The sequence below is a fragment of the Pseudorasbora parva genome, chromosome 7 (genome assembly GCF_024679245.1).
Source record: "Pseudorasbora parva isolate DD20220531a chromosome 7, ASM2467924v1, whole genome shotgun sequence".
NCBI classification, from domain to species: domain Eukaryota; kingdom Metazoa; phylum Chordata; class Actinopteri; order Cypriniformes; family Gobionidae; genus Pseudorasbora; species Pseudorasbora parva.
This window is the reverse complement of record NC_090178.1, coordinates 46848166-46874424: the sequence shown is the minus strand read 5'-3', so window position 1 is coordinate 46874424 and position 26259 is coordinate 46848166. Positions and strand designations below refer to the sequence as shown.

The window sequence follows — 26259 nt, the reverse complement described above, 5'->3', positions numbered from 1 at the left end:
CAAAACCGTCAGACTGAAAGTGTTAAGGGTGCTCTGGGAACAGACTGCGAGCATCATGAGCACTAGTTCGTGTAGGAGTAGAGCGAATCGCTGTCCTGGAAACCATGCCATTGCCACATATATGTGTGATTGGTACATGTTGATGGTAAAGAGTACAAAAATAAAGTATACTAAAAGCAGCGCATTTATATTTTGAAAGGTTCTGAATTTTTAAATGGTGTTATAAAAAGTGTGATTGTAGTATGAAGACATATGGTAACTGTTAGAAATTAAAACTTCCTCAACTAAGAGCATTTAATGAAACTGGAAAAAAATCGATTTCTAAAGTCAGGAAGTTGGGGGAAATGTATGATCCGCCAACATTTACAAAGTCTAGGCCTGTTTGTATTGACTGTTTGGTGTGGACATTTGGTAAGGAAAGTAGGTTAGATACTGTTATTCCCAAATGCTAGAACAAATAACAAGAGTAAAGTCTGTCAAACCTTATGCTGTCCCTGTCTGTAAGTACCATCTGCACATCCTTCAGGAGAATCCCATCGTTAGAAACAAATGATTGAAAAACAGCCTGGGAAAGTGAAAAAGGTCACTCCGAACCTCATACATGATTGCATTTGGAAAGATCTACATTGGCTTCACATATAAAAATCGCTCTCCTCATATAAAGACCATGGCAGACATGACCCGCAGTTGATTTCGGTGATGTTAGCATGTTACTAAGGCCCTGTTTCCACTGGTTTTCAATGATGTGATCACAAGTGGTCTGCCGAGATGCATACCGTTTCCACTCGGTAAGTCAGAGAGTCCTTGAGACACCCTTTCTTTCGTCAAACTCTACATCACGTTTGTGGCAGTGCGAATGTGCCGCTTGGATGATATTGACTGAACATAACGTTCAAATAGTGCATAAATTATTACATATTAGGTCAGTAGATGGAGAGGTCTTTCGTGGTTCTTAAAAACACAAAAGACAGCATGAACATTTCAAAGCGATCCGGGTTGAATGTGTTTTTTTAAAAGTGGACATGCTCAAAACATTTTAGGCCCTATTACACACTCCATTTGACATCGGCTCAACAAAAACGTACTGATCCCAGGTGTCAATAGCTGTATTATGATGGTGTAAACGGAGTCTAGAACATTTTGAGCTTGCCCACTTTAAACCACTTCCGACGGTAGTCGAAAACACATTTGATTGCTTTCGTAATGTAGACGCTCATGCAGTGAATTTGGAACAGCCACAAACACACCCCCTACTCTCCGCCCACTGACCGATTGTGTCAACATAATGGGAAGCGCTAGCCAGAGGAGATTTAAACCTTGTCAGCTGAAGACCCAAGTTTCACATTGTTCTCTCACCATTCCTGATTTCTAACACACACTCACAGCGTTCGGCTGGTGTTGTGTCTGTCAGAGCAGAAACGCAAGTTGCTGCTCTCTGTATGTGTTTCTGATGTGTGTGTGTGTGCGTTCATATGTAAATTGTGAGCACTTTTTTTTGGTTATTTTATCAAAAGATCTGAAAAAGCCCATACTGTACATGTATATTTAACCGCCCATAGACAAAGAAATCAGGACAGAAGTGTTTGAAAGTGAGATTTAAACACCAGGTGTAAACATGATTGTGTCTCCCTCGTCTACTTCTGTGATCTTAATACCAGGTGTAAACAGGGCCTAAGATAACACAATGAAAAATACATAGTGCACCCAAAAATTTGTTTTATTTGGGTTGCACTATGTTTATTATTCATGTGAACAATTAAATGAAATTATTTGATTTATACCGAGCTTTTTGCAATTGGATTTTGAGATTGTCATCGCTTTGAAGCAAAGATTGGGAATATAATAGAAATTTAGAAAAATCTATAACATACAGATGTTTTTTGTGGGAACAAGAACTGTGGTGCCTTTTCCTGAATAGACACCTTGGCGAGCAAGCCAAAGCCGGACCTATGGGACACAAGTGCGCAAGTCCATTTGCTCTTTTGGGATTGACTTAACAGTCAACGTGAATTCGAAATGGACCCTTTTTATTTCCTTAAAGGGTTAATTCACCTAAAAATGAAAATTAGCCCATTATTTACTCACCCTAAAGTCATCCCTAGGTGTATATGACATTCGAATAAAATCAATTATATTAAAAACAGTCCTGGCTAATCCAAGCATTATAATGGTAGTGAATTATTCCATCGTTGCCTCTCACAGTCTAAAATGCTTATGCTACGTCTGTTGAGCGTAACTAATGTGCAATGTCGTCAGATGTTGAAGCATTTTAAACAGTGAGCCGCGGGCGCTACGCTTTTTCTATAAGTTGAATACGGAAGGCGAGCGGTCTTGATAATTTGCTTTAAAAAGTTTTATATATGGATATTTTCCTTACACAAATGCATCGGTTTTCTTCAGAAGGTCTTTATTAACCCCCCTGGAGCCATGTGGAGCAGTATATGACGGACAGATGCACTTTTATGGACTTCAAAAAGGATGCAACAATTCACTGCTATTATAATGTTTGGATTAGCCAGGACTTTTTTTTTTTATATATAACTAAGAAGAATAAAGAATAATGTCAGGGTGAGTAATTCATGGGCTAATTTTCATTTTGGGGTGAACTGTTCCTTTAACCCTTAAATGCATACCTCGGGTCGTTAGCGACCTGAGACGTCATTCACTACCCTGCTCCTCATTCATTTTTTAAAGTTAGACATCAACCTTCTTAGTATTCCTCAATCAATCCATTTTAAACAATATTACAAGAAAAAAAAAAATAGAATTATAATTGAATGCCTGTTTTTTCACTAGTTTTTTGTCAAAATTGTATAGGGTCGCTCTCGACCCGAGGTGTGTAGGATTGTACGTATATATTTTTTGCACAATGATAAATTAATCTATAATGACGAAATCAGGCGCAATTCACCTTTATTCCACAAGGTGGCAATGTCTGATACACAATGATGAAGTGACGTTTCACTCATCGTTACCTCTGACAGAAAACGAAACAATAATAATAATCTGCAAAACTTGAAATGGCTCAGTGATTTACTTCAGAGAGCAAGTACTAAACACAATCATATGTTAGTGTCACTGTCTCTTGATGATGGATGTGGTCAAGAAGCTGTCAGTGAACAAAATATTGATTTTGAAGACGTTGAAAATGAGTTTGGAGAATATGCGTGAGATGGCGAATATGAGGCAGATGCTGAATCTACTGGTAAACGAGCTCTGACGAGGACAGATGATGATGGTGTTAAACATCTGTTCAAACTAAACCCTTCCAAGCTCCAAAAGGTAACGAAATATGCTTTATTTTATTCTTCTGTAAGTGTAACTCTAACATCAGGAGTTTTATATATTATCACGACAGGTAGAGGTCCATCCATGTTAAATATAGATCCGGGTCGCTAACGACCTGAATATGTACGAATGTTTGGTGAAACAGTCATGCATTTAAGGCTTAAAGGTCCCGTTCTTCGCGTGTTTTTGAAGCTTTGATTATGTTTACAGTGTGCAATATAACATGAGTTCATGTTTCGCGTGTAAAAAAACAGTATTTTTCACACAATTTACTTATCTGTATACCGGTGTTTCCTCTGTCCTAAAAACAGCCTGATGATTTCCTTGTTCTATGAAGTCCCTCCTTCAGAAATACGTAACGAGTTCTGATTCTGATAGGCCAGCGCTTCCCGTGTTGTGATTGGACAGCAGCTTAGTGCACGTTGCCCGGAAAGGTCCCGCCTCTTATCATAACGGGGATATATGATGTTATTGCAAAAATGTCTATATTGCCTTATCAATTTGAGCCGGAATCAGACCCGGAGAATATCGAAGAGGATCGATTACAACCTGCTCAGGAAAGACTTTTGCTGGATGTTTCAGAATGATCAGCTGTCTATTCAGGAGTTTAAACTGATCATTACAAACACCAACAATCGATGGTGTCTGAATGAATTACTACACTTTTATATGCTAAGTTTTTCAGATTAGTTTCAATTACCATCTAACGTCAGTTAACAAAGCTAAACAGCGTTGAACTTTGTGTCATGAGTTACATAAACTGTTAAACGGGCCGACTTAAATAATAAAATACACTTACCGGTTGTGCACCATAAACAACAACGCCTTCTCCAGACAAAGAGGGAACTGCGTCATCTTTTAAGAATAATCTTTCTGCGAATCCGGCATTAAACTGATTGAGATTGAGGAAGCAGTCCTCAGCAAAATGTGCTGCACATAGTTTTAAATTGTGATTATAATTTTCCGGAACCGAGTTAAACATGAACTGTAGCCATTGATCTCTACGTACAGCGTCCGTGGGAAGGCCAAACAAAGGTGATTTGACTCCGGGATGAAAATAACAGCGTTTCAATGGCATGGCGACAAACACACTCTACAAAAACAACGCTTCCTACTCTCGAGCTGCGAGAGCAAAAGGACAACGCCCCCAAATTTGCGTGTTCTTGTGGGCGGAGGGTTCGTCAACAGACGGTTTTAGTTGCGTCATTAAAGCAGGAAGTGCAGCGGTGGAGTCCAAACCGGCCGTTCGCTGTAGGCTTTGAAAGGGAACTTCTGTTAAATAAAATATCTCGCTTGGCATTGAACTTTGAGCTTTATAATTTTACAGGTATTATTTATGCTCTAACAGCAACATTACACACTAACTAAAGTTTGAAAGATGAAATCGCAAAGAATGGGACCTTTAATACAACTTTCTAGTTTTTTGTACGACTCATCAGTGGACCGTATGAAAAAAAGATAAATGTAAAAAAAATGTGGCCCTTTTAAGTCTTAGAGTGGAGTAAAGCTGAGATTGTGCTTTCAGGTACAAATGATTTCAGCCACTTTAAGTTTTGAATGGGAGCCTGGTCTGATGGTGTTAGATTTACCCCCGAGCCTGAAACTCAACGAGCTGGAATGGGCCGCCAGTGTGGCAATCACTCCACTCACACACTGTGATGAAAAGTCCCGTTTACTGCCGCTATTTCTGCAGCCAGTAAAGAGAGATTAAAAACTCGCTTTTGACGTACAGCCGACTGTGAGTTTGCCAGACTTGTTTTAAAACGTGTCGTACACTCTATGGTTTGGCTGATGGATTACCTCGGGGCTACATTACTGTGCGAGTGTACAATAGCACATGGGGGACCACCCTGACCCACATCACGATTTCATGTCGTTTGACAAGCATTCATCACAACACTGAATGCGCTTCAAAGGAAAATAACCAAATGCGAGACATTTTCCGAGATCATTAAGTAATGACAACTCCATATTTGCTACATGTATGCATTACTTCGAGGTGAATGTTGGGGCACGCATACATTTGCATTCATTTGCATGTTTAAGTTGTGCGGGGACACTGGCAGTCCTTTACAGACAAAGCTGATAAATCAAAATGAAGGGGCTCTTAAAACAAGTGCAGCAGTTTGGTTACCGTGGTGATACAACCGTTCAGTCGGATAGGAAGAGAGTTCCTAATTACCTATGAATATTTATAAGTTGGTCCTCTGAAGACCAACAATGGGTCGGCCCAGCTGAGGCGGATGCTGCCATCCTGACGGGAGGCGTAGAAACATCCACCTTCTCCTCCCGTTTTTTAGAGAACACGTGGCACTCAGCAGAAGGTGATGCTATATGGAAACGCCAACCTCCAATGAAGCGCTAACAGCTTTCTGGAAGCTTTTTTTGTAATTGGCTCCAATTGGGCCATTAAAGCTGATGAAATTGATCTCCATTTCAAAACCTAGTGTGAGCTGCCTTGCCTGTCTACTGCGTACTTGGGCAGCTACGTTTAAGGCCGGAGCTGAAACAGAGCCTTATAATTGGCTGATGTGTATATTTCATTCTATTTATTTATATATATATATATATATATATATATATATATATATATATATATATATATATATATATATTTTTTTTTTTTTTAGTTGAGCTCTTGATTGTGGTACTATATAATATTAGTAATTAATATTATATTTTACACACTGTTTAGGCTACTGTAAGTAATGCTGCCTTCAGTAGCCAAAATCTTGCCGATACCCAATACAGTAATTTTTAAAAGGTTAGTTTACCCAAAAATGAAAATTGTTATTAATTCTTCACCCTCGTGTCGTTCCAAACCCATAAGACCTTTCAGAACACACATGAAGATATTTTTGTTAAAATATGAGAGCTCTCTGACCCCTGCATAGACAGCAAAACACCTTCAAGGTCCAGAAAGGTAAGAAAGACATTGATGAAATCGCCCGTGTGACTACAGTGGTATAACCTTAATTTGTAGAACTAGGATGCAGTTTGTAGGACACTGATCATTTGTGTTCTGAAGATGAACAAAGGTCTTATGGGTTTGGAACGATTTTTGATTTTTGGTTGATCAATCGGCGGAAAGGGGCGTTTAATGCTGCCTACATGTGGAAGTCAAATATTCAAGTCGTTTACACATTTTCTAATCCTGAACCTACAAATATAAAACCAAGCCAAATTCTCACATTTAGTTTTTTGTTGTTGTTGAAAAAAATAATAATAATAATAATAAAAAAAAATACATGAGCCCTTTTCAATTTTTTTTTTACTTGCAATATTAAATTGAAAAATGAATGAATGCAACTTACATGTTCCACAAAGACTCACTCATTAATATCATCATAGTCATCTCCTCCACAAAAAAAAAAATCCATTTGCTTGTTTTAGATGGGTAGACTGATGGTTTAGACTGATGGGACTGCTGTGAATTTAAGGTCACCTAGGGCAGTAGTTAGAAACAGCCCATTCAGGTCTTGCAGTCTCTTCTAATGAGCTGATGAGTTGAATCAGCTGTGTTAGTTGAGAGAAACATGCTAAATGTGCACTGGCGGGGCGGTCCCCAGGACGAGTTTGAGAACCACTGAACTAAAGTGAAGGTAGATGAACGTGAGCTTGCGGTGACAAGGTTTAAGTTAACTAATGATTGGAGAAGTTTGGTATAAGTTACTAGAAAAGTCTGTGGTTTTCACTGGAAAATCCTTTTATCACATTTTGATTAAACCTTGCTTGTTCAATCAAACAATCAATCAATCAATCAATCAATTAATCAATCAATTGTCAGTCTGTCGGTACATAGAGGCACCTTTATTCTTGTAGACTTCATAGATACGTGCATAGGATGACACTACAACAACTTACTATTGTAATGAAGTTAACCACTGCAGAACAACCCACTGCTTTTCTGTCCGCCTATCAAAGGATCCTTATGCAGCCACATCTTCACTGCTGTGCCTTGAAGCGTCTTTCAGCTATGAATAATCCCTTCCGTTTGGCTTTTCAGTCTTGATTTTAAATCAGATCAGAGCCCTATAATAACTCTCTCAGCCTAATTGTTTTTCTTTTAATTTAAAGCGTGCCAGAGCAGAACGGTAAAAGAGAGACCGATAGCATTGTTAATGAATCCTGATCCCCTGATCCAAGACACCGACGCAGGAATGAGGGATGCAGGAAGCCGGAGACGTCAGATAGAAAGAGACAAATAATTAGGACAGATTCTAGATTTGTTTTATTCAATGTGCACTGATTAGTTTTTTGTCCCCTTTTTGATCTAATAAATTTGTTCTACTTTAATGATGGTTGTAGTGAAATTAACCATACTCAGCAGTAGTGCTAAAGCACTCGCTGGCTTTTTATCAGACTTCTTTATAGATAGATGGCCTTAAACCCTAGTGTGATGTAACTGCAGAACTGGACAGAGTGGGTGGATTGATTGACAGCTCCTGACACTGTTTTGAGAGTTTTCCCCTCCATAGTCCTGGTGGCCTTTTGCAAGGTTTTAATGTTGGCGCTCTCTGAGCTCTTCACACACGCTCAGCCATTCATAAAGTCCCAACAGTCACTCATAGAGAAGCACTTGATCTGACAGCATCAGTAAAGCATCTCATTTTTGGTCAGCGCTGCTTTAGGTTCAGTTTTCTTTAACTCTGGCTTTCAGTGATTGATTAGTTGAGGTAAAGTCACTGATGATTGCCTTGTGGGAGACCGGAGTTGCTCATTAGCTGCACATTAAAGTGGCTTCATTAAGTTTTGGCTCCTGGTGCCCTGTCATTCTGACCATATGTGTCTCCATCACACCACATCTGCTACACTTACACTCACGGCCTTCAACCTCTTGCACGGTACATTAAACAGGTTCACAGTATTTTGAGATCTCAAGACCAAGAACTTGTCGTCAACGGACCATTGAAATTATTCTTGCATGTTTGCAGATTGGCCAGTTGGTGTTCAAGGGCATGAAGAGGTTGAACAGAATCCAGTCTATAGTGTTTGAGACGGCTTACAACACCAATGAAAACCTGCTCATTTGTGCACCCACCGGTGCCGGCAAAACCAACATAGCCATGCTCACCGTCCTACACGAGATCCGCCAGCACCTGCAGCCTGGGGGAGTCATTCGCAAGGACCAGTTTAAGGTAAACACACACTCACAGAGACTATATTGTTGAGTGAGCTGTTGGCTTTCTGGCAGCCAATAACTCATTTCCGCACCAGCCTCACGTACAGCACAACCTGATTGGGTGCGTTTGTTAAGCTTATGTCAAGCAAGGATAGACTTGAGCATTAAATATGTGTCAAGAAGTTTTACCATAGTTTGGAGATGTAAACGGATGCATTGTCTCGTGAAGCGCATTTTCACATACGTGTATGTCAGCTTCAACGATGATAGACAGTCTTCATACATCACCATTAAACTCTTACTTTAGGCAGCCAGCTTCATATTTCTTTGTAAATTGTTATTTGTACTGGTTGCCAGGGAACAAATGGTACTGTGGTGTTTTCTCATTTATCATGAGCTTGTCCTGTCTCTCTCCGTTTCTCTCTCCTGCCTGTATAGATTGTATACGTAGCTCCTATGAAGGCCCTGGCTGCTGAGATGACTAATTACTTCAGTAAGCGACTGGAGCCTCTGGGCATCTCTGTGAAGGAGCTGACAGGAGACATGCAACTGACCAAAGGAGAAATCCTCCGCACCCAGGTAACAAACACTAACGGATGCACCTTTGGCTATAATAATGTTGGACATTGTCTGGTGGCAGCTAAACTTTGTTTGCCTCACTGGACTTGTACTTGGCTAAACTCAACCTCAACTCATCAGTGGCTTCATCTGTTGTCTGATGCTTGGGGATGGTCATACATCATGATGCCATGAGACTCGATTTCCTGAGAAAAGGCTAGTGCAAAGATGTTGAGGGTGGTGTGATGTAGGTGTTAAAGATCTCAAGTGGTAGCAGAAAGGTGGGTAGGTTAAATGGGTTCTATTTTGCTTTTCCTTTAGGGTGTAATGTTGCTGTTTGAGCATGAAAAGATCTGCAAAGTTACATCACACAGTCACTCCAAAGGGAGTTCTTCTCTATATCAGTGTCACTGTTTCTGAACTCCCTAAAACATCTCCATTGTAGTCTTGAGTTTTCTTCCGGGAACGAAAATGTCACAGTATTCCTAATTAAAATAATTCCTGCCCAAGGCATATGCAGAGTAAAGGGGCTGGACCTGATTGAGTTAGTAGTGTGTAGAAACTGGCGGTTGTGGTAAAGGGCGTGGCATTTCCCAAACATCCTAAAAGCGGTTGACCAATCACAGCATACTGGTCCAGCAGACCAATCAACTCTCTCAACGCAACTCAGCTTGATTTATATAGCACCATTAAAAACAACAAATGTTGACTAAGGTGCTGTACATTATATTAAAAATCAGCAAAATATAGCACCATATAAAACATAAATTAGGACACAAAACAGACCAGACACAGCACAAATCAACTACAATTAAAAGCCAGAGAAAAAAATAGGTTTTGAGTTTTGCTTTAAACTCGTGCAATGTAGAGGCAGTTCTGATAGAGACAGGCAAGCTGTTCCAAAGTTTTGGTGCAGCAATGGCAAAGGCACGGTCCCCTTATAGTTTAATCTAGATCGGGGAACATTTAAAAGTCTCTGGTTAGTTGAGCACAATCAGAGAGCACATTGTGCTCGTATATATTTATATGGGGCTTCATAGAGACCGAAACTAAACAGTGTGTTACTGACAGACTGGGAAGAGAGGAGCTGCAACAATGGAGAATATGGGGAGAATAACGCATCTGTTCTAAAAACCTATTCTAGTAGGGCTCAAAACCAATCGCGACTTTGAAAAAGACAAAATAGGTCCCCTTTAAATCCTGCAAGGGTTGGTCCTTGATCTACATCCATTGTGTCCATGATCAAAATGCTTTCTCCAGCTGGATTGAGCCTGTAGTATACCTATAATGGTCACTTAAATTGTTTAAAATTCAGCTGTGTGTTATAAAACACGTTTGTCAGACTGTGAACCCTTCGCATTTGACAGTGATTTCATTGTACATTTTAAATGATGACTTCACCCCTCTTCCAGGCTGCTTGTCTCTTTAAAATCTTCATATTATTGTCCTAAAACAAATTACAAATTGCTCTGAAAATAGCCATTCCTGCTTGATGGAGTCCATGGGGCCATGCTCTTATAAAGCGCTTGTCTCACCGATCAATATTATTGTGCAATTGAGACATCCATTTGCACTGCTGCAGCGCACACCGTTCCGGGCCAACAGTTTCAGGACGCAAAGTGTGTATATGTGACAAGCAGTGAAGAACAAAAATGTAAGCTGTAATATGCTGGTCCTTACCCTTATACAAGCTCCTAAGGACTGCAAACTGATGAAGTATATTGAGGAGTGATGTGGTGGTCCCATGGATAAAGAAATGTTTTTTTTTCTTCTTTTTTTTTTTCTCATCAGAATAAAAGTTTAGAAATGTTACCATTTGAAAATCAATAAATTAAGACAGCCATCAATAGCAGAATTATAATTTAAATAAAATAATTACGCTTTTTCTTAAATACTTAATATTACAATAGCAATATTTCTTATTTAGTTGGTAACAGTTTAGAATAATGGTCATTATTTAACATTAGTTAATGTATTAACTAACATGAACTCACCATGAGCAGATAATTTGTTATAATATATATTTGTTATATTTGCATATGTTCATCTTTGTTAACGTTAGTTGATAAAAATCCAGCAGTTCATGGTATGCTCATGTTAGTTTACAGTGCATTAACTAATGTTGACAAGATTTTAATAAGGCATTAGTAAATGCTGAAATTTACATTAACAAAGATAAATAAATGCTTTTATGCTACGTTCACACCGAACGCGAATAGAGCGTCAAAAACGCGTCTACTGCGTCGAGTTTGATGCGTGAACATTTTTAATCCATTCAAGCGTCCGCAGCGAATTGGATGTGCTTAGAAATCGAGCATTTGAAGCGAAATAGACACGCGTTCAAGACACTCCATGAGAAATGTCATAAAACACCACTCTCCCTCTTTTTTAATTTTCATTAAAAAAAATTGCGACCACTCCAAATTCAGAAATCAATGTTAAGTGGTCTCTTAATTTTTTCCAGAGCTGTATTAATGGCAGGATATAAATAGTGCACATCAGCCGTTGTTGAATCCATAGGAGGAGATAGCAGGTGAGTTGTGACATGCGGGGAGAGCGGATCCCAGCCTGGCGATTTATATACCTTCCGGACCAACACTTGCGTGCCCTGAATCGGCGGCTTAAGCCTTCTCAGGGCCAATAGCACAGCCAGCAACTCTAGGCAGTTGATGTGCCAATGCAGACAGGGTCCTCTCCAGGAGCCAGAAACTGCATGCCCGTTGCCTGATGCAACACGTCTAGACACTTAGCCTAGAAATCTAGATGCACACTAGTGACAGCAAATCTAATTTGCCGTGAGTGTAATCTAGCAACTCTCCATTGGATTGTTCAAACCAAACTCTGGTCAGGCCAATCACATCGTGTATAGAGTCGGTGGGCGGTGCTTAACATAATGACTGCAGAGTTGTGCTTGCGTGCTGCTTGTAAACAAATCTGGTGAACGGCGGACTTTCGAATCGGCTTTGGCCGTGACTCTGGAAGATTGGAGTTAAGCTTTTCTTTGAGAAAAAGAATAAAGAACCATTCTTAAGAAAGGAAGATGTTTCGGAGTTTTGCTGACCGGATACGGCGAAACTTAAATCTATCAAATAGCTCCGCTTTACCTTTTTCGTTGCTCTGGTTGGTTGTAGCGCTATCCAATTGCATGCAGAGGGAGTTTGAAAGACAACCGTTTATCCCGCCTCTCGGTTTGAGCCCTGTCTATGGTGAGCTCCCAGACAAAACATCTTGATGTGGGTCTGGCTTGTCAGGGTAACTGCCTATTGAAACACATGATCCCAACTAAGGGCTTAATGGACAACCGCAGATAGGCATGATGGCTATGCGATGTGTGCTGTGGCGCCATGCCTATCTCTGGACTCGAATCTGGTGCCAGTGCTGCAATGGTCTCGTATGTAACAATCCGAGCGCATGACCACGGATGCCATGTGCCCCAGGAACCTCTGAAAGTATTTCAGTGGAACTGCTGTCTTGTGCTTGTATAGGTTCGAGAAATGCAGCACTGACTAATCGCGGCCTAGAGAGAGACGTGCAGTAATGGTGACAAGTCTTACTCTACACAGAGAAAAGAGATGTTCTGCTCAGGGTCTTGTAGGTGGCAAAGGACCTGATCCCTGTGTTCGCAGACCAACTCCTACGACTCAAATAAGCCAGGTGTCAAAGTAGTTGAGAAGACAATTGTCCTGGAGCATGCCCAAATGTAAAGGAGCAAGGGCAGCCTCTGCGACCTTCGTTAAGATGTCCCAGAAAGGGAGGTCCTTGTCTGGTATGCTCGTCCTTTGAAGGCAAACCGTAAAAAATGGTATGTGCTGAGAAAGGATTGAAACATGAAAGTACAGTCCCTGACAAAAGTCTTGTCGCTTGTGTACAAATTGACCTAAAGTGCCGCTGAAATATATTTCTAATCAAGATTTTTTTACAAGAAATGGCTCATTTTAATCCCACCAGCTTTTGTGATAATGTTTCAGTGAAAAACTAAACTTTCAAAAAGTATTCTAATATTCACAGCTTGGTAAAGCCCATTGAGTCAAGTTTTGCTAAGACATAAGTGTTGTCACCTTGTCATATGAGCTTCACCTGTGACTAATATTGGATCAATTAGGTCTCAAGTGTGTATAAAAAGAACCCCAGTACACTAGACCTTCACATCAACTGCAACTAGACCTCTGCAAACATGCCTAAGATTCACCCTGAGACTAAAGTTTTGATTATCAAGAGGCTGAAGACCAGATCCACTGCTGATGTGGCAGACACCTTCAATGTGTCTCAGCGTCAAGTACAGAGGATAAAAAAAGATTTGAAGAGACGAGACGTTTTTGACAAGCCCAGTTCAGGAAGACCCCGCAAGACAACTGCTCGAGAGGACCGTTTGTTGGCTCAAATCCAAGGCCAGCCCATTTTCCACTGCAGCAGAGCTCCACGAGACCTGGTCACCTGAAGTCCCTGTGTCAACCAGAACAGTTTGTCGGATTCTGTCTTGAAATGGCCTCCATGGTCGAATCAGTGCCCAGAAGCCAGCACTAAACAAAAGACAATTGAAAAACAGCGTGGCATTTGCCAAGGCCCACAGCCTGCTAAAAGGATGGACGCAGGAAAAGTGGCAGAAGGTGGATTTTTCAGATGAATCTTCTGTTGAATTACACCACAGTCGCTGCAAATATTGCAGGAGACCTACTGGTGCCTGAATGGATCCGAGATTCACCCAGAAAACAGTGAAGTTTGGTGGCGGAAAAATCATGGTCTGGGGTTACATCCAGTATGGGGGTGTGCGAGAGATCTGCAGGGTGGAAGGCAACATCAATAGTCTAAAATACCGAGAAATCTTAGCTACCTCTTATATTCCCAACCATAAAAGAGGCCAAATTCTGCAGCACGGTGCTCCATCGCATACTTCCATCTCCACATCAAAGTTCCTCAAGGCGAAAAATGATCAAGATGCTCCAGGATTGGCCAGCCCAGTCACCAGACATGAACATCATTGAGCATATGTGGGGTAGGATGAAAGAGGCCGCATGGAAGACGAAACCAAAGAATATTGATGAACTCTGGGAGGCATGCAAGACTACTTTCTTAGCTATTCCTGATGACTTCATCATTAAATTGTTTGAATCCTTGCCAAACCGCATGGATGCAGTCCTTCAAGCTCATGGAAGTCATACAAGATATTAAATTTGGATCAAATGTTGGATTAATGGAATAAATATTTAAAAAAAAAATAGTAAAAAAAAACGAATGAATGAAATTCGAATGGGATAATGGAAGAAGATTGACAGCCCTATCGGGTATTGTGCGAGAGAGTAAAATTATTCAAGTTTTGACTTTATAAAGTGGGAAATTACCACAAATGTTTATTAGTAAATTAATCAACAAAGATTATCCCACCTACACTAAAGTAATCTGCATGCTCTGATTCAACATTTTCACGTTTGTTTCGGGATAGCAAACAGAAATCAAATTTGAAAATGCAAGTGATTTTATAGCATTTCATAATAACTGTTACATAGGATAGGAGCTCACACCAACAACGCACACACGAGCCTGTAATTTAGAGTTTGGACATTTCAAATTAAGTTTCCTTAAACAGTCAAATACAGAAAAATATATAAAAATGTCCGTCTTTAGTGAGTATGCGGATAAACTCAGTCAGTTATGTCTAACGTGAATGTAAATAGTGCAATAGTACGCATGCAAAAATTATTGGTTGAAACAAACGCTGGAGATTTCATGATATTCGATCTTATGTATATGTGTTAATAAGTGGAATGATTCCCTCACCTGTCGATCGCTTAAGTCCTGAAGTCTTAAAGTCAGGATTAGTGACAGATGCTTGGCTAGATTTGATGTTCCTTCATCAGTTTTATAAGCAAAGTAAGTACAAATTTCGCTTCTACTCCTCTTTTGATTAATTAGTTTTGAGCATCTTGATTGAGATTCAACTGCTTTATCCATTTCGTTCATGTAGCTGCCTAATTGCCGGTTTCACCTCAGTTTGGGTAGTGCACGGCCAACTAGCGGTGAACTTAGGAACAGCAGCATATACCGAAATGTGCAAAATAATGACATTGTTCAGTTTTAAATAAAATATATACCGGTATTTTCCCAGTACCGGAATACCGTGCATCCCTAGTGTATTGTAGGCATAAATGTACCGCAATCTCATGCTTCACCTGGGGAAAGTACAAGTCCACGATTGAGTTTAGTGAGGACGGCGGACCCAGTGAAGCGCGGTCTAGCCAAGAACGGTGCTTTTCACGTCTTTGTGAGTTCCTCGTGCACCTCCGTGTAAAATGGCATAGGAACGGAGAATAAAAACACAGCCATTTGCCCTCAGACCTGGAGACAGATGGACCGGGCCGGTAAGCGGCTGAGGAGACACTGCCTATTAAAAACATAAGGGAGACATGACCGCAACATTTCGATATTCATGCTCTTATTTTTATTTTATAAAATCACTCATATTTGTATTGTGGTTGTGTTTCAAGTGGAGTTCTGTCATTCTCCTGCATGTTCATTGGAAGACTAATAACGACTATTTTTGTCATACTCTTCCTGTGTTGTTCGCTCAATACAGCCAGTTTGTGGGGCCAGCTCTTGCCGGGCCAATCACATCGTGTATAGAGTCGGTGGGCGGGGCCATAATGACGAGGGCCGAGTTGCGTTTGCGTGCTTCTAGTAAACACAGAAACTGGCGAACGGCGGTCTTTTGAATCAGCTTTGACCGCGACTCTGGAAGACTAGGAGTTAAGCTTTTCTCTGAGAAAAGAACAAAGAACGGCACTGAAGTCATTCTTAAAAAGGGAAGATGTGTTCTGAGTTTAGCCGACTGGATACGGCGAATGTTTAATCTGTCAACGAGCTCTGCTTCACCTTCGTTGCTTTGGTTGGTGTAGCGCTATCCTATCGCGTGCAGAGGGAGTTTGAAAGACAACCATTTATCCCGCCTCTCGGATTGAGCTGCCAATGATGAGTTTCCAGACCAAACATCTTGATGTGGGCATACTTTGGCGTGATGGAATTGGAAGTTCAAAAATGCTAATTTCAGGTTTTAGGTGTAACTTTGGTTGATACGCCCTTAATGCATTATTTGGCTAAAATGGGTGAATTGAGCATGTTCTTACAATGGTGTTAAAGCACACATTTTATGAAAATGTTTCCTTTAAGTTGCATGTTTTTTATGCCATCATCACATTTTTCTCTCTGCTCATATTCACACTTTCAGGAAGGAAACATCAGGGCAATTTTATGGGTGTGAATTGCTTTAATAGAGCATGTATCATATCAAACAAGCCAATGAGAGTTGTGAAAATGAAGTCCTCTTGACTTCTGCTGGCTTAAACATTTTTGAAAATTAGTTTACACGCTTAAAAAACCCTTCAAATTAGTTGTCGCTTCCTTCCATAAACATGGTTTTTCAACATGTTGACTCATTTTTTTTTCTCTCTCTCTCACATTCCCTTCCCTGTAGATGAATGCATTATTGGATATACAGAGACTTCTAAGTGCACTTAATTGTTAGAACAAGAGTGAGGAGATGATGAATAGATTTAGAGGATTGTACTGAACAGGAAGGAGTCATGGGTCAAGTGGTGTGAGGAGTGTAATATCAATGGCTATATAAAAGGAAATGTTCTTGTTGTTTCCCACAGGAAGCTCACCGCCTTCTGACCATATCAATTGAGTGCCCTCGCTGTACTTCCCAAACAGCAGAACAAACAAAGCAAAAATGGAGAGATATGAAGTGAGGAGACGTGTTGTAGAATAATAAGGCATCAGCACACCTTCTCTCGGGCTGAAAGCAGTGCTTTACTGCCCCCTCAGTTCTGTGTCTTTTATACAGTGGCAGGCTTGCACAACAGTTCTTTAAAAAATGACCATCTCTGCAGTGTTTAGCTGGGAGAATATCAAGTATCTTGCCTATTTTTGCAGCATTGGAGATGTCTCTGAGGTGTCTGGTAGACGCTGAGACAGGAAAAACAAGTGGTCATTACCGGCAGACCTCACAGTTTGGCTCGTGGGGCTCAGAGACACTGTGTCATTCTGTGTGCCTACTTTTTTGGTTTGCACACACTGTTTTTAACCGCTGTTGTAGTTAATTGCACAAAAGGGCATGGGAAACATAAGCTGGTGTGTCGTGTCTTATCGAGACCCCGAGGTGGTCATTAGATATTGATTGGTGGTTAACATCAGAGTTGTATCCTCCAGCACTGCTCAGAGTTAACAGCAGGTTACAACCTAACCATTCTATTATTTATTGAGCCTTTCCTTTAATCGTGGTGCATGTGCTTTTCTTTTGTTTTTCTCTAAATCTTTTTCTCTTTTTCCTCATTTCTTATTTCCATATTCTATGCTCATTGTCTCTCACCCATTCAGACACAAACTACCCCAAACATCTATGTGTACAGCCTAACATCATCCAATACATGCATGCCTACCACTACCCTAATATACATATACCAACCCAATCATCCACCTATACACACATGCATACAATGAGATCCCTCAAGTGCACACCTACCTACCCTAACATATATGTAGCTTAATATCACCCAAAATATGCATTCTAGCAGTACCCTAATATACATATACCAGCTTTATCATCCACCAATACACACATACATACAATGAGATCCCTCCAGTGCACGCGCACCTACCCCAGCATCACCCCCTCCCAGTGCTTCTTTTAGAGAGCTTGTCATTTTCTGCTGCTTGGATCATAGCACTTTGTCTGTCTTCTTATTTTCTTGTTGCTATAGTAACCACTGTACAGTAAATGCCTAATACAGAGAACACACAGCTGTTCAAATAACCTTATTGAAGACTAAATTTGTGCTGTCAGAGGCGGTGCTGACATTTAAATAAGAGGGCATAGGTTATAAAATGGAAAAGAGATGCTTGCCCTGATAATTCAATTATAGTGCAATCAAAAATAACTTTGATCATAAGTATAGTGAATGATTTCGAAAGAATGTTCTTAACCGCTGTAACAGTAACTAAAAGCATTTAGACATTTTTCATATGTGTGTGTGTGTGTGTGTGTGTGTGTGTGTGTGTGTGTGTGTGTGTGTGTGTGTGTGTGTGTGTGTGTGTGTGTGTGTGTGTGTGTGTGTGTGTGTGTGTGTATTTTATGTATTTATTTATTTTTAATTTTGATTATTTACAAAATAATCGACCAAAGTACTTTTAAGTCTCAACCCTCCCAGATGGTTGCAAGAGTAATTTAATATGCAAATTTAAGATAATGAGGGAGGATAATGATATTTATTCCATTTATTCTTCTAAGACTAGATGTGAGTAGATCCTCAACAGAAGTGGGAGTTTAACAGAGAAACTCTCACAAACCAACAAATACACTAACATAAGGGCTCTATACTGACAAAATTGTTGATTAGCATGTAAAGTTTTCCAGTTTGCCCCATGACGAACTAGGGAAAGACATATCTGAGGAGAGAAATGAGATTCTAGGTGAAGTCTAGAGTGTTTCATGAGAGATTGTTTAAATTGGGTGAAAAGATCATGAGAGTGCAGGCTGAGGAAAGGTCTTGCCACAGTGGTCCTTGTCTTATCAGTGAGTGCATAAAATGCACTGAGCATTACTGACTGAATATTTTACTGACAGATAAAATGGAGCACATCAGATTATTTACAATCCAGCCTGTCAAAGTGATAGGTAATTATTTTTTGTAGTGCATCCTCTGGTCGAGATGCTCACATAAACAGAGTGATGTTTGATAGCGGCTCAGTGTTTACACTTTTCAAGAAAATCAATCCACAAATGGCTGTTGTCCGAAATGGTAAATTATCTTTTAATGTTTATATATATATATATATATATATAATGTATATGTGTTTTATTTATTTCAAAAAATAATGACTCCAATTGAAAATGTTCTAGTGACTGATCACATTTTTCGGTTGGCTGAATTGATGCAATTTCGGCCAACTGAACAATTTAGATGTGATCAGTCACTTAAAAATGTTCAATTGAAGACCTGAATTTTTCATAAATTGTGTATATACACTCACCTAAAGGATTATTAGGAACACCATACTAATACTGTGTTTGACCCCCTTTCGCCTTCAGAACTGCCTTAATTCTACATGGCAAAGGATTATTAGGAACATCTGTTCAATTTCTCATTTATGCAATTATCTAATCAGCCAACCACATGGCAGTTGCTTCAATGCATTTAGGGGTGTGGTCCTGGTCAAGACAATCTCCTGAACTCCAAACTGAATGTCAGAATGGGAAAGAAAGGTGTTTTAAGAGACATTTTGAGCGTGGCATGGTTGTTGGTGCCAGACGGGCCGGTCTGAGTATTTCACAATCTGCTCAGTTACTGGGATTTTCATCCACAACCATTTCTAGGGTTTACAAAGAATGGTGTGAAAAGGGAAGAACATCCAGTATGCGGCAGTCCTGGGCGAAAATGCCTTGTTGATGCTCGAGGTCAGAGGAGAATGGGCCGACTGATTCAAGCTGATAGAAGAGCAACTTTGACTGAAATAACCACTCGTTACAACCGAGGTATGCAGCAAAGCATTTGTGAAGCCACAACACACACAACCTTGAGGCGGATGGGCTACAACAGCAGAAGACCCCACTGGGTACTAGGGCAGCACGAAATGAGAAGTTGCGATGTGCGATAACATTGTTTAATATTGCAATAATGATATGACTTGCGATAAATATTAAAATGTGAATGTTAGCTATACTGTTCCCATGTCTTAGTGCTTTAACAGGTTATTTGCAAACATATAACCTAAACATTAAAGAGCCTATACCGACTGAATAAAGATATCAAATAGATAATTTTTTTATATTTTTGTGTTGAACAAATTGCAGGGTACCACTCATATCCACTACAAATAGGAAAAAGAGGCTACAATTTGCACAAGCTCACCAAAATTGGACAGTTGAAGATGGAAAAGTGTTGCCTGGTCTGATGAGTCTGGATTTCTGTTGAGACATTCAGATGGTAGAGTCAGAATTTGGCGTAAGCAGAATGAGAACATGGATCCATCATGCCTTGTTACCACTGTGCAGGCTGGTGGTGGTGGTGTAATGGTGTGGGGGATGTTTTCTTGGCACACTTTAGGCCCTTAGTGCCAATTGGGCATCGTTTAAATGCCACGGCCTACCTGAGCATTGTTTCTGACCATGTCCATCCCTTTATGACCACCATGTACCCATCCTCTGATGGCTACTTCCAGCAGGATAATGCACCATGTCACAACACCATGTAAAACACGAATCATCTCAAATTGGTTTCTTGAACATGACAATGAGTTCACTGTACAAAAATGGCCGCCACAGTCTCCAGATCTCAACCCAATAGAGCATCTTTGGGATGTGGTGGAGCGGGAGCTTTGTGCCCTGGATGTGCATCCCACAAATCTTCATCAACTGCAAGATGCTTTCCTATCAATATGGGCCAACTCATTGAACTTATTTTTTCCCTCTTGAAAATGCGGCTGAAATAATCCCTCTTTACACATGGCATAAAGTCTGGCACATTCTGTGTGGTAGGACACTTTCTTAAGGGAATTGTTTGAACGTCTGGCAGGCCTGCTCAAGAGAGCAATTTGCAGAAGAGAATTGCACTGCTGAGACTGATGACAGATTAAGAAATACATTCATGTGCTCCTTTTATAGAATTTTTACATTTAGTGAATTAAATCAGAAAATGTCAAGTATAGTATTCAGATAATATACATAGTGTCTTTAATATTCTTCTATTGTTTATAGAATGTTTGGATTTAGGAAAATCCAATAAATACGCAAAATTGCATAATAAAGGAAAGGGAAGTAGGGGAAAGGGGTGCAATAGAAACCAAGATTAGACATCCGATAAGGTGACACAACTCTTGAGTGCCACTGATTTACCAATCCAGTTTCAGGACGTCTCTTGAGCTTTGTGCCTTGTGTGATGCTGGTGCTCCAATAACACCTACGCCCTCCCCAGAGCATTACTACTCTTCAACTGCACTCAAAACAACAAAATTGCGTTTTGTTAAAGTCACACAACAGTTACCTCAGAGCAACTCTGCAGGTGGATATATCTCCAGTGTGCTTGTGGAGTAAACGGCTCTGTTGATTATAATACGAGCACAGGTTGTTGTTATACAAATTGGAGAGATTTCTTTTTGTCATGGCACACCATGACCCGCTCGTTTGCAGTCTAGACGTGCTATAAACTATTTACTCTAGCACAGAAGAACTTCCCACTGAAAGCTTGACGAGTAGTCTATCCAGACATGGAGACGTACATCTGGGGTGAGACAACATTGTCACTCAAATGCAGATAGGAATAACTTTGTAAACATTAAACACATGCATGCATACAATTCACACTCAACCATTGAAATTAAACATTGGCACAGACTTTTTTTGCTGAAATAAATATAATTTTTCATTCCATTCCCTACAAAATTCCGCTGATTTTCAAGGAAACTTTCCATGGGAATTAATGGGAATAAACATAGGTTAGTCTATAACAGGGAACTTAAATGTAGTTTACATTTAAATCTCTTGGTTAAAACAACCAGATTCAGTGCACTTTCAGTTGAATTTCTACCCAGCGCATTCCTCAATCACATGTACAAAGCACAGTACTTACTGCAGGGTGTATTTTTTTTAACAAAAATACTGAAAAAAAAACCTTAATATTGTGAATATTATTATTTACAAGTTGTTCTATTTTAATATACTTACATTTATTAAAGTGTGTGTGTGTGTGTGTGTGTGTGTGTGTGTGTGTGTGTGTGTGTGTGTGTGTGTGTTAAATTTGATAAAAAGTAATATTATTGCAATGTAAGTTTTTCTGTTTTAATATACTTATAAAAAAATAATTTATTCCAGTAATCAAAGCTGAATTTTCATCATCATTACTCCAGTCTTCAGTGTCACATGATCCTTTAGAAATCATTTTAATATGATTATTTATTATCAATGTGCTGTTATTTATTTAGTTTTTTCAGGATTATTTTGATAATTGCTACAACAATAAAATGTAGTAAATGCATCCTGATTTAAGATGTTTTAGATATTTTGACTGGAAACAAGAAAAATATACTAAATAGGAAGAGCATTTTTTTCTGTGTAACTGAAGTCCATATACTTTGATAGATTCATAAGATTCATTGGCAGGATTAGTCAAGAGGGGCTGGCACATTGGAGACGTATATAATAGGGGTGTAACGATTCACTCGTTTTCTCGATGCATCGATTACAAATCCTGACAATGCATATGCATCGATCTTGAAACACGCATTTTGAATCGTGATTCGTTCATTTCGGCCAATACTCGATGTAAAATGCTAAGAATCAGATAAATCGCGATTCACAAACGATTCTGTGCTTTAAAATAAACATTTGATTATGTCTACTGCATGCGTGAATAAATAGAGACGTTTTGCTGCGATAGCTGCGTCATCTGCGCTCTCACAGTCACAGCTCTCCTTCACAGATGTGTGCGCTCTTTACCGCCTTCACTGGATTGCACTCGCTCATTTATATAAAATACTGAAGTTTTACGGAAATGGGTCATACCTGGGAATTTGAAATACAACCCCACTTATTCAAGACGCACATTTATTGCATGGACGGAGCAAACACTTTTGTAAGTGTCTAAAATGCATACGCACAGTTCTGATGAATTATACGTGAAATTAAACGTAATATCGTTTAACTGAATATACGAAGCAAACTGCTAAAGTAACTACAACATTACCAACACTGAAAGAAGAGTGCGCGGTTTATTTGTCAACCAAAGGCGCATTGAAGTTGCGTCCGATACTATAGCAACAGTCGACACCGGCGCGTTTACACAATCATCATCATAAGGAAAATGTTCCGTATAAAGAGAACAAAGAGGCTTTTCTTTCTATTCCGTGAAGAAAAGTTAGTTTAGGATCAGCTGGAAAAGTGCCTGATGTTTCCTCTTCATGGAAGCATTGCATGTTTAATGCCTGGAACACTTTACTAAGGTTGTGTAGCCATTAACACTATCATGCACGATAGTTAGCATTGACTAACAATACTTTTAAGGCCTTTTTAAATTTTGGCTTATTTAAATTTCTACAAATGCCATTTTATATAGGCTAGGCTATTAAAGTAAAGTGTGTAATTATAATAAAACAATAATGTAATAATATAAACTAACATTAACAATGAACAAAAGTTTTTTTTTAACACTTTAAAGAAAGGTTAATTTAACAAACTAATAATGAACTGCACTTATGAAGCCTTTATTTATCTTTGTTAATGTTAACATTTCCGAATACTTTATTCAAATCTTGTTAACATTAGTTAATGCGCTGTGAATTAACGTCAACAAATAATGAACAGCTGGAATCGAATTAATCAAGTTGTATCGAATTTCAATGTGAATAGTCTCGAATCGAATCGGTCTGAATTGGCAAAATTAGTTCTTCAATCGAATCGAAAACCTATGAATCGTGATTCGAATGGATACGCTGCCTACCCAAAAATTCACAGCCCTAGTAAATAGAGCCCTGCACGGGCCTCAAATCTAGGCCCTAGCCCGGCCCGGGCCCGAGACGCTGAGGCCCTAGCCCGGCCCGTGTCCGACAGCTTATCAAAATTCTCGGCCCGAGTCCGACTGGAGCCCGTTTTTTTTTTTTTTTTTTACATTGTTGCAGCCATTAAAATAGTTCTGTTTTGTTTTTAATGTCAAAGTAGTTATTTTTCGTTTCGTTTCTTTATTACGTTAATTTAGAAAAATGTTTAGAGCATTTTTTTGTTTGTTAAATTAAAGTTTTAATTTTTTTAAGTGACGACCAAAAGCGACCAGCGGCCGATAGTGAGTTAACCGCATATTTAATTAATTTAGTCTCTCAAATCAACTCTTGACTTGTCTTGCCTATAATAAAATCCATAAAACACTTCAAGCATCACAATGTTAGTTAATTTCGCCAACTATTACCACCAGTAGCCTAAAAGGCATTTTTGACGAGCTGAGGCAGGCTGATTCTGCTCGCGGCTCTCGCAAACGGAGCTAAACAAATAAAATAAAAAAAGCACATGCAGGTTGTCTTATAGCCTACCTTACACCTACGCAAATGAATATAAATCCCATCTTCAATTCCCGGGGTATGCTCATTTAACGGAGTTTACAGCAACGGAAGCAAAAGATTAAGATGCATTTTATTCAGCAGCTTATGCGCACTGGTAAGATAATGATCTCATTCATCTCATTCATTTTTATTGAAAATGATGGTGTTTTTGACTATTTTAGACTTATTTTAAGTTTCATTTACGGCCATTTGCGTTGGCTTGCATTAGTCATTTGCGGCGATGCGTGTTGCAGCACCATCATATCTATCTGACTACAACATATAGCCCATAAAACATTGTGACACATAATGACATAATGTTTGAAAGTCTGTAGGTTAACATAAATGCAGATAGGCCTAATTGTAATAATAAAAGACAACATAGCCTAATTATCGATTTTGAAATATTAAACCAGTCAATACAGAACGAATTATTCTGTAGCCTTTTGCCGTCAATACCATGGATATGTCATGGGCCGGCTGCTGCCGAAGTTGTCTTTGCTGTATCAATAGGCAATATATTTATATTTAACATGAAGTATAGGGCTTCCCTGTACATTAATAGCACCAGACGCCCCGCGGATGACACGCAACAGAAACGCCACGCTCACACCACGCTTGCAGTGTGTCTCCGTGCTGAAGAAACGCGCGCTGCTGCTGCTGGAGCGGACTCTGAACCTATGCTCTGAACACTGTGCGAGCCATCTTAACAGTTGCGTTAGCTATTATGGTCTCGTGTTGTTTCCACCAGCGCAGAACTCATTGTTCCTTTTAATTGATAAAATAAATATAAAACGAAGGAGAAGCCTATAATAAGGCCCGAAGCCCGGCCCGCGTTTTAGGTATGACATGAAAATTGGCCCGAAGCCCGGCCCGAGGGGCGTAAAAAAGTCGGGGCCCGTCGGGCTCGGGCATAAATGCAGGGCTTTACTAGTAAATACGTGTTGTTGTTGTTTTTCAATTTCCGTGGGCCTATTCTCTGCCTCATCTACCTGACTTCTTTCAGTGAATTTCTGTCCTCGTCAGGTATATCTTTTTATGCTGTTTTATAGTGTGTTCATTCTTGCCTATTTCTGAGTGATTTCTAGCACACGACTCTGAGCAGTGTCCTTCATGGCTTTGATCTTTAAAAGTATGCTCCACCATATCCTCCTTTCATCTCCCACTCGGATGCACATTTACGCTGCATAGACTGCAAGGACCACACTGAGGCAGTCTGAAAAACTCCTGTGGCAAAATGTGGCTTGTGTTTTTGGTTCAGTTTTTTCATAAGAAATGCACAGCCATCCCTCACTCCTGATATCTGAGCTCTGCAGTTCGTGGGGGGCCGTATGAGCAAGGAGCGCCAGAATTAACCCTCTGGGGTCTGAGGTGTTTTCTGGGTCCTGGAGGGGTTTTGACATGCCCTATCAAGGCAAATGTGAGATTCAAAGAATATTATTTTGTATTTTATTTACAGCTCAACATTTAAAATATACATAATGAAGGTCAAAGGCAAATAGCTGAGCACACTGATCTAAACACACAAACGTGAACAGTCACACCTAGAGATGCTCCGATCAGCATTTTTGGGGCCGATCACCAAGATCATGATCTGCCGATTGCTGATCACAGAATGGCAGGGGAATGAGAATCTTTTATCTATAATCTTGCAGAGTTTGCACCATTTGTAGAAATAAAACTAACTCTAAATTAACTGTATTGAGAGAAAAAAAACTGTAGAAATAGGCTAGATTCAAGATCTTGAAGAACCACCAAGTGTTTATTTTTAAAAAATGAGTTTATTTTTAAAAATGAGAAATTCTTATAGATGACTTAGAGATAATAATAATAATAATAATAGATTTTATTTATAATGCACTTTTCATTCCGAAGAATCTCAAAGTGCAACAAAGGGGGGGGGGGGGGGGGATAACAACAAAAAATGAATAACAAGTAAAAATATAGAATACTACAAACAATCAACCAACACAGAAAACAGAACAGAAATAGAGCTGATGGTGAACAGAAACAGAGCTGATGGTGAACAGAAACAGAGCTGATGGTGAACAGAAATAGAGCTGATGGTGAACAGAAACAGAGCTGATGGTGAACAGAAACAGAGCTGATGGTGAACAGAAACAGAGCTGATGGTGAACAGAAATAGAGCTGATGGTGAACAGAATCAGAGCTGATGGTGAACAGAATCAGAGCTGATGGTGGACAGAAAACAGCTG

The 26259-nt window shown here is 39.7% G+C and overlaps 1 protein-coding gene across 1 annotated transcript in view; it reads left to right on the top strand.

Moving 5' to 3' along the window:
- Nucleotides 1-26259, top strand: part of ascc3 (activating signal cointegrator 1 complex subunit 3) — a 327642-nt gene that overhangs the window by 85795 nt on the left and 215588 nt on the right. Inside the window, exons 9-10 of the mRNA XM_067449368.1 lie at nt 8223-8426; nt 8849-8989. Coding sequence (XP_067305469.1) covers nt 8223-8426; nt 8849-8989 — 345 coding nt within the window. The remainder of the gene's footprint in view (nt 1-8222; nt 8427-8848; nt 8990-26259) is intronic.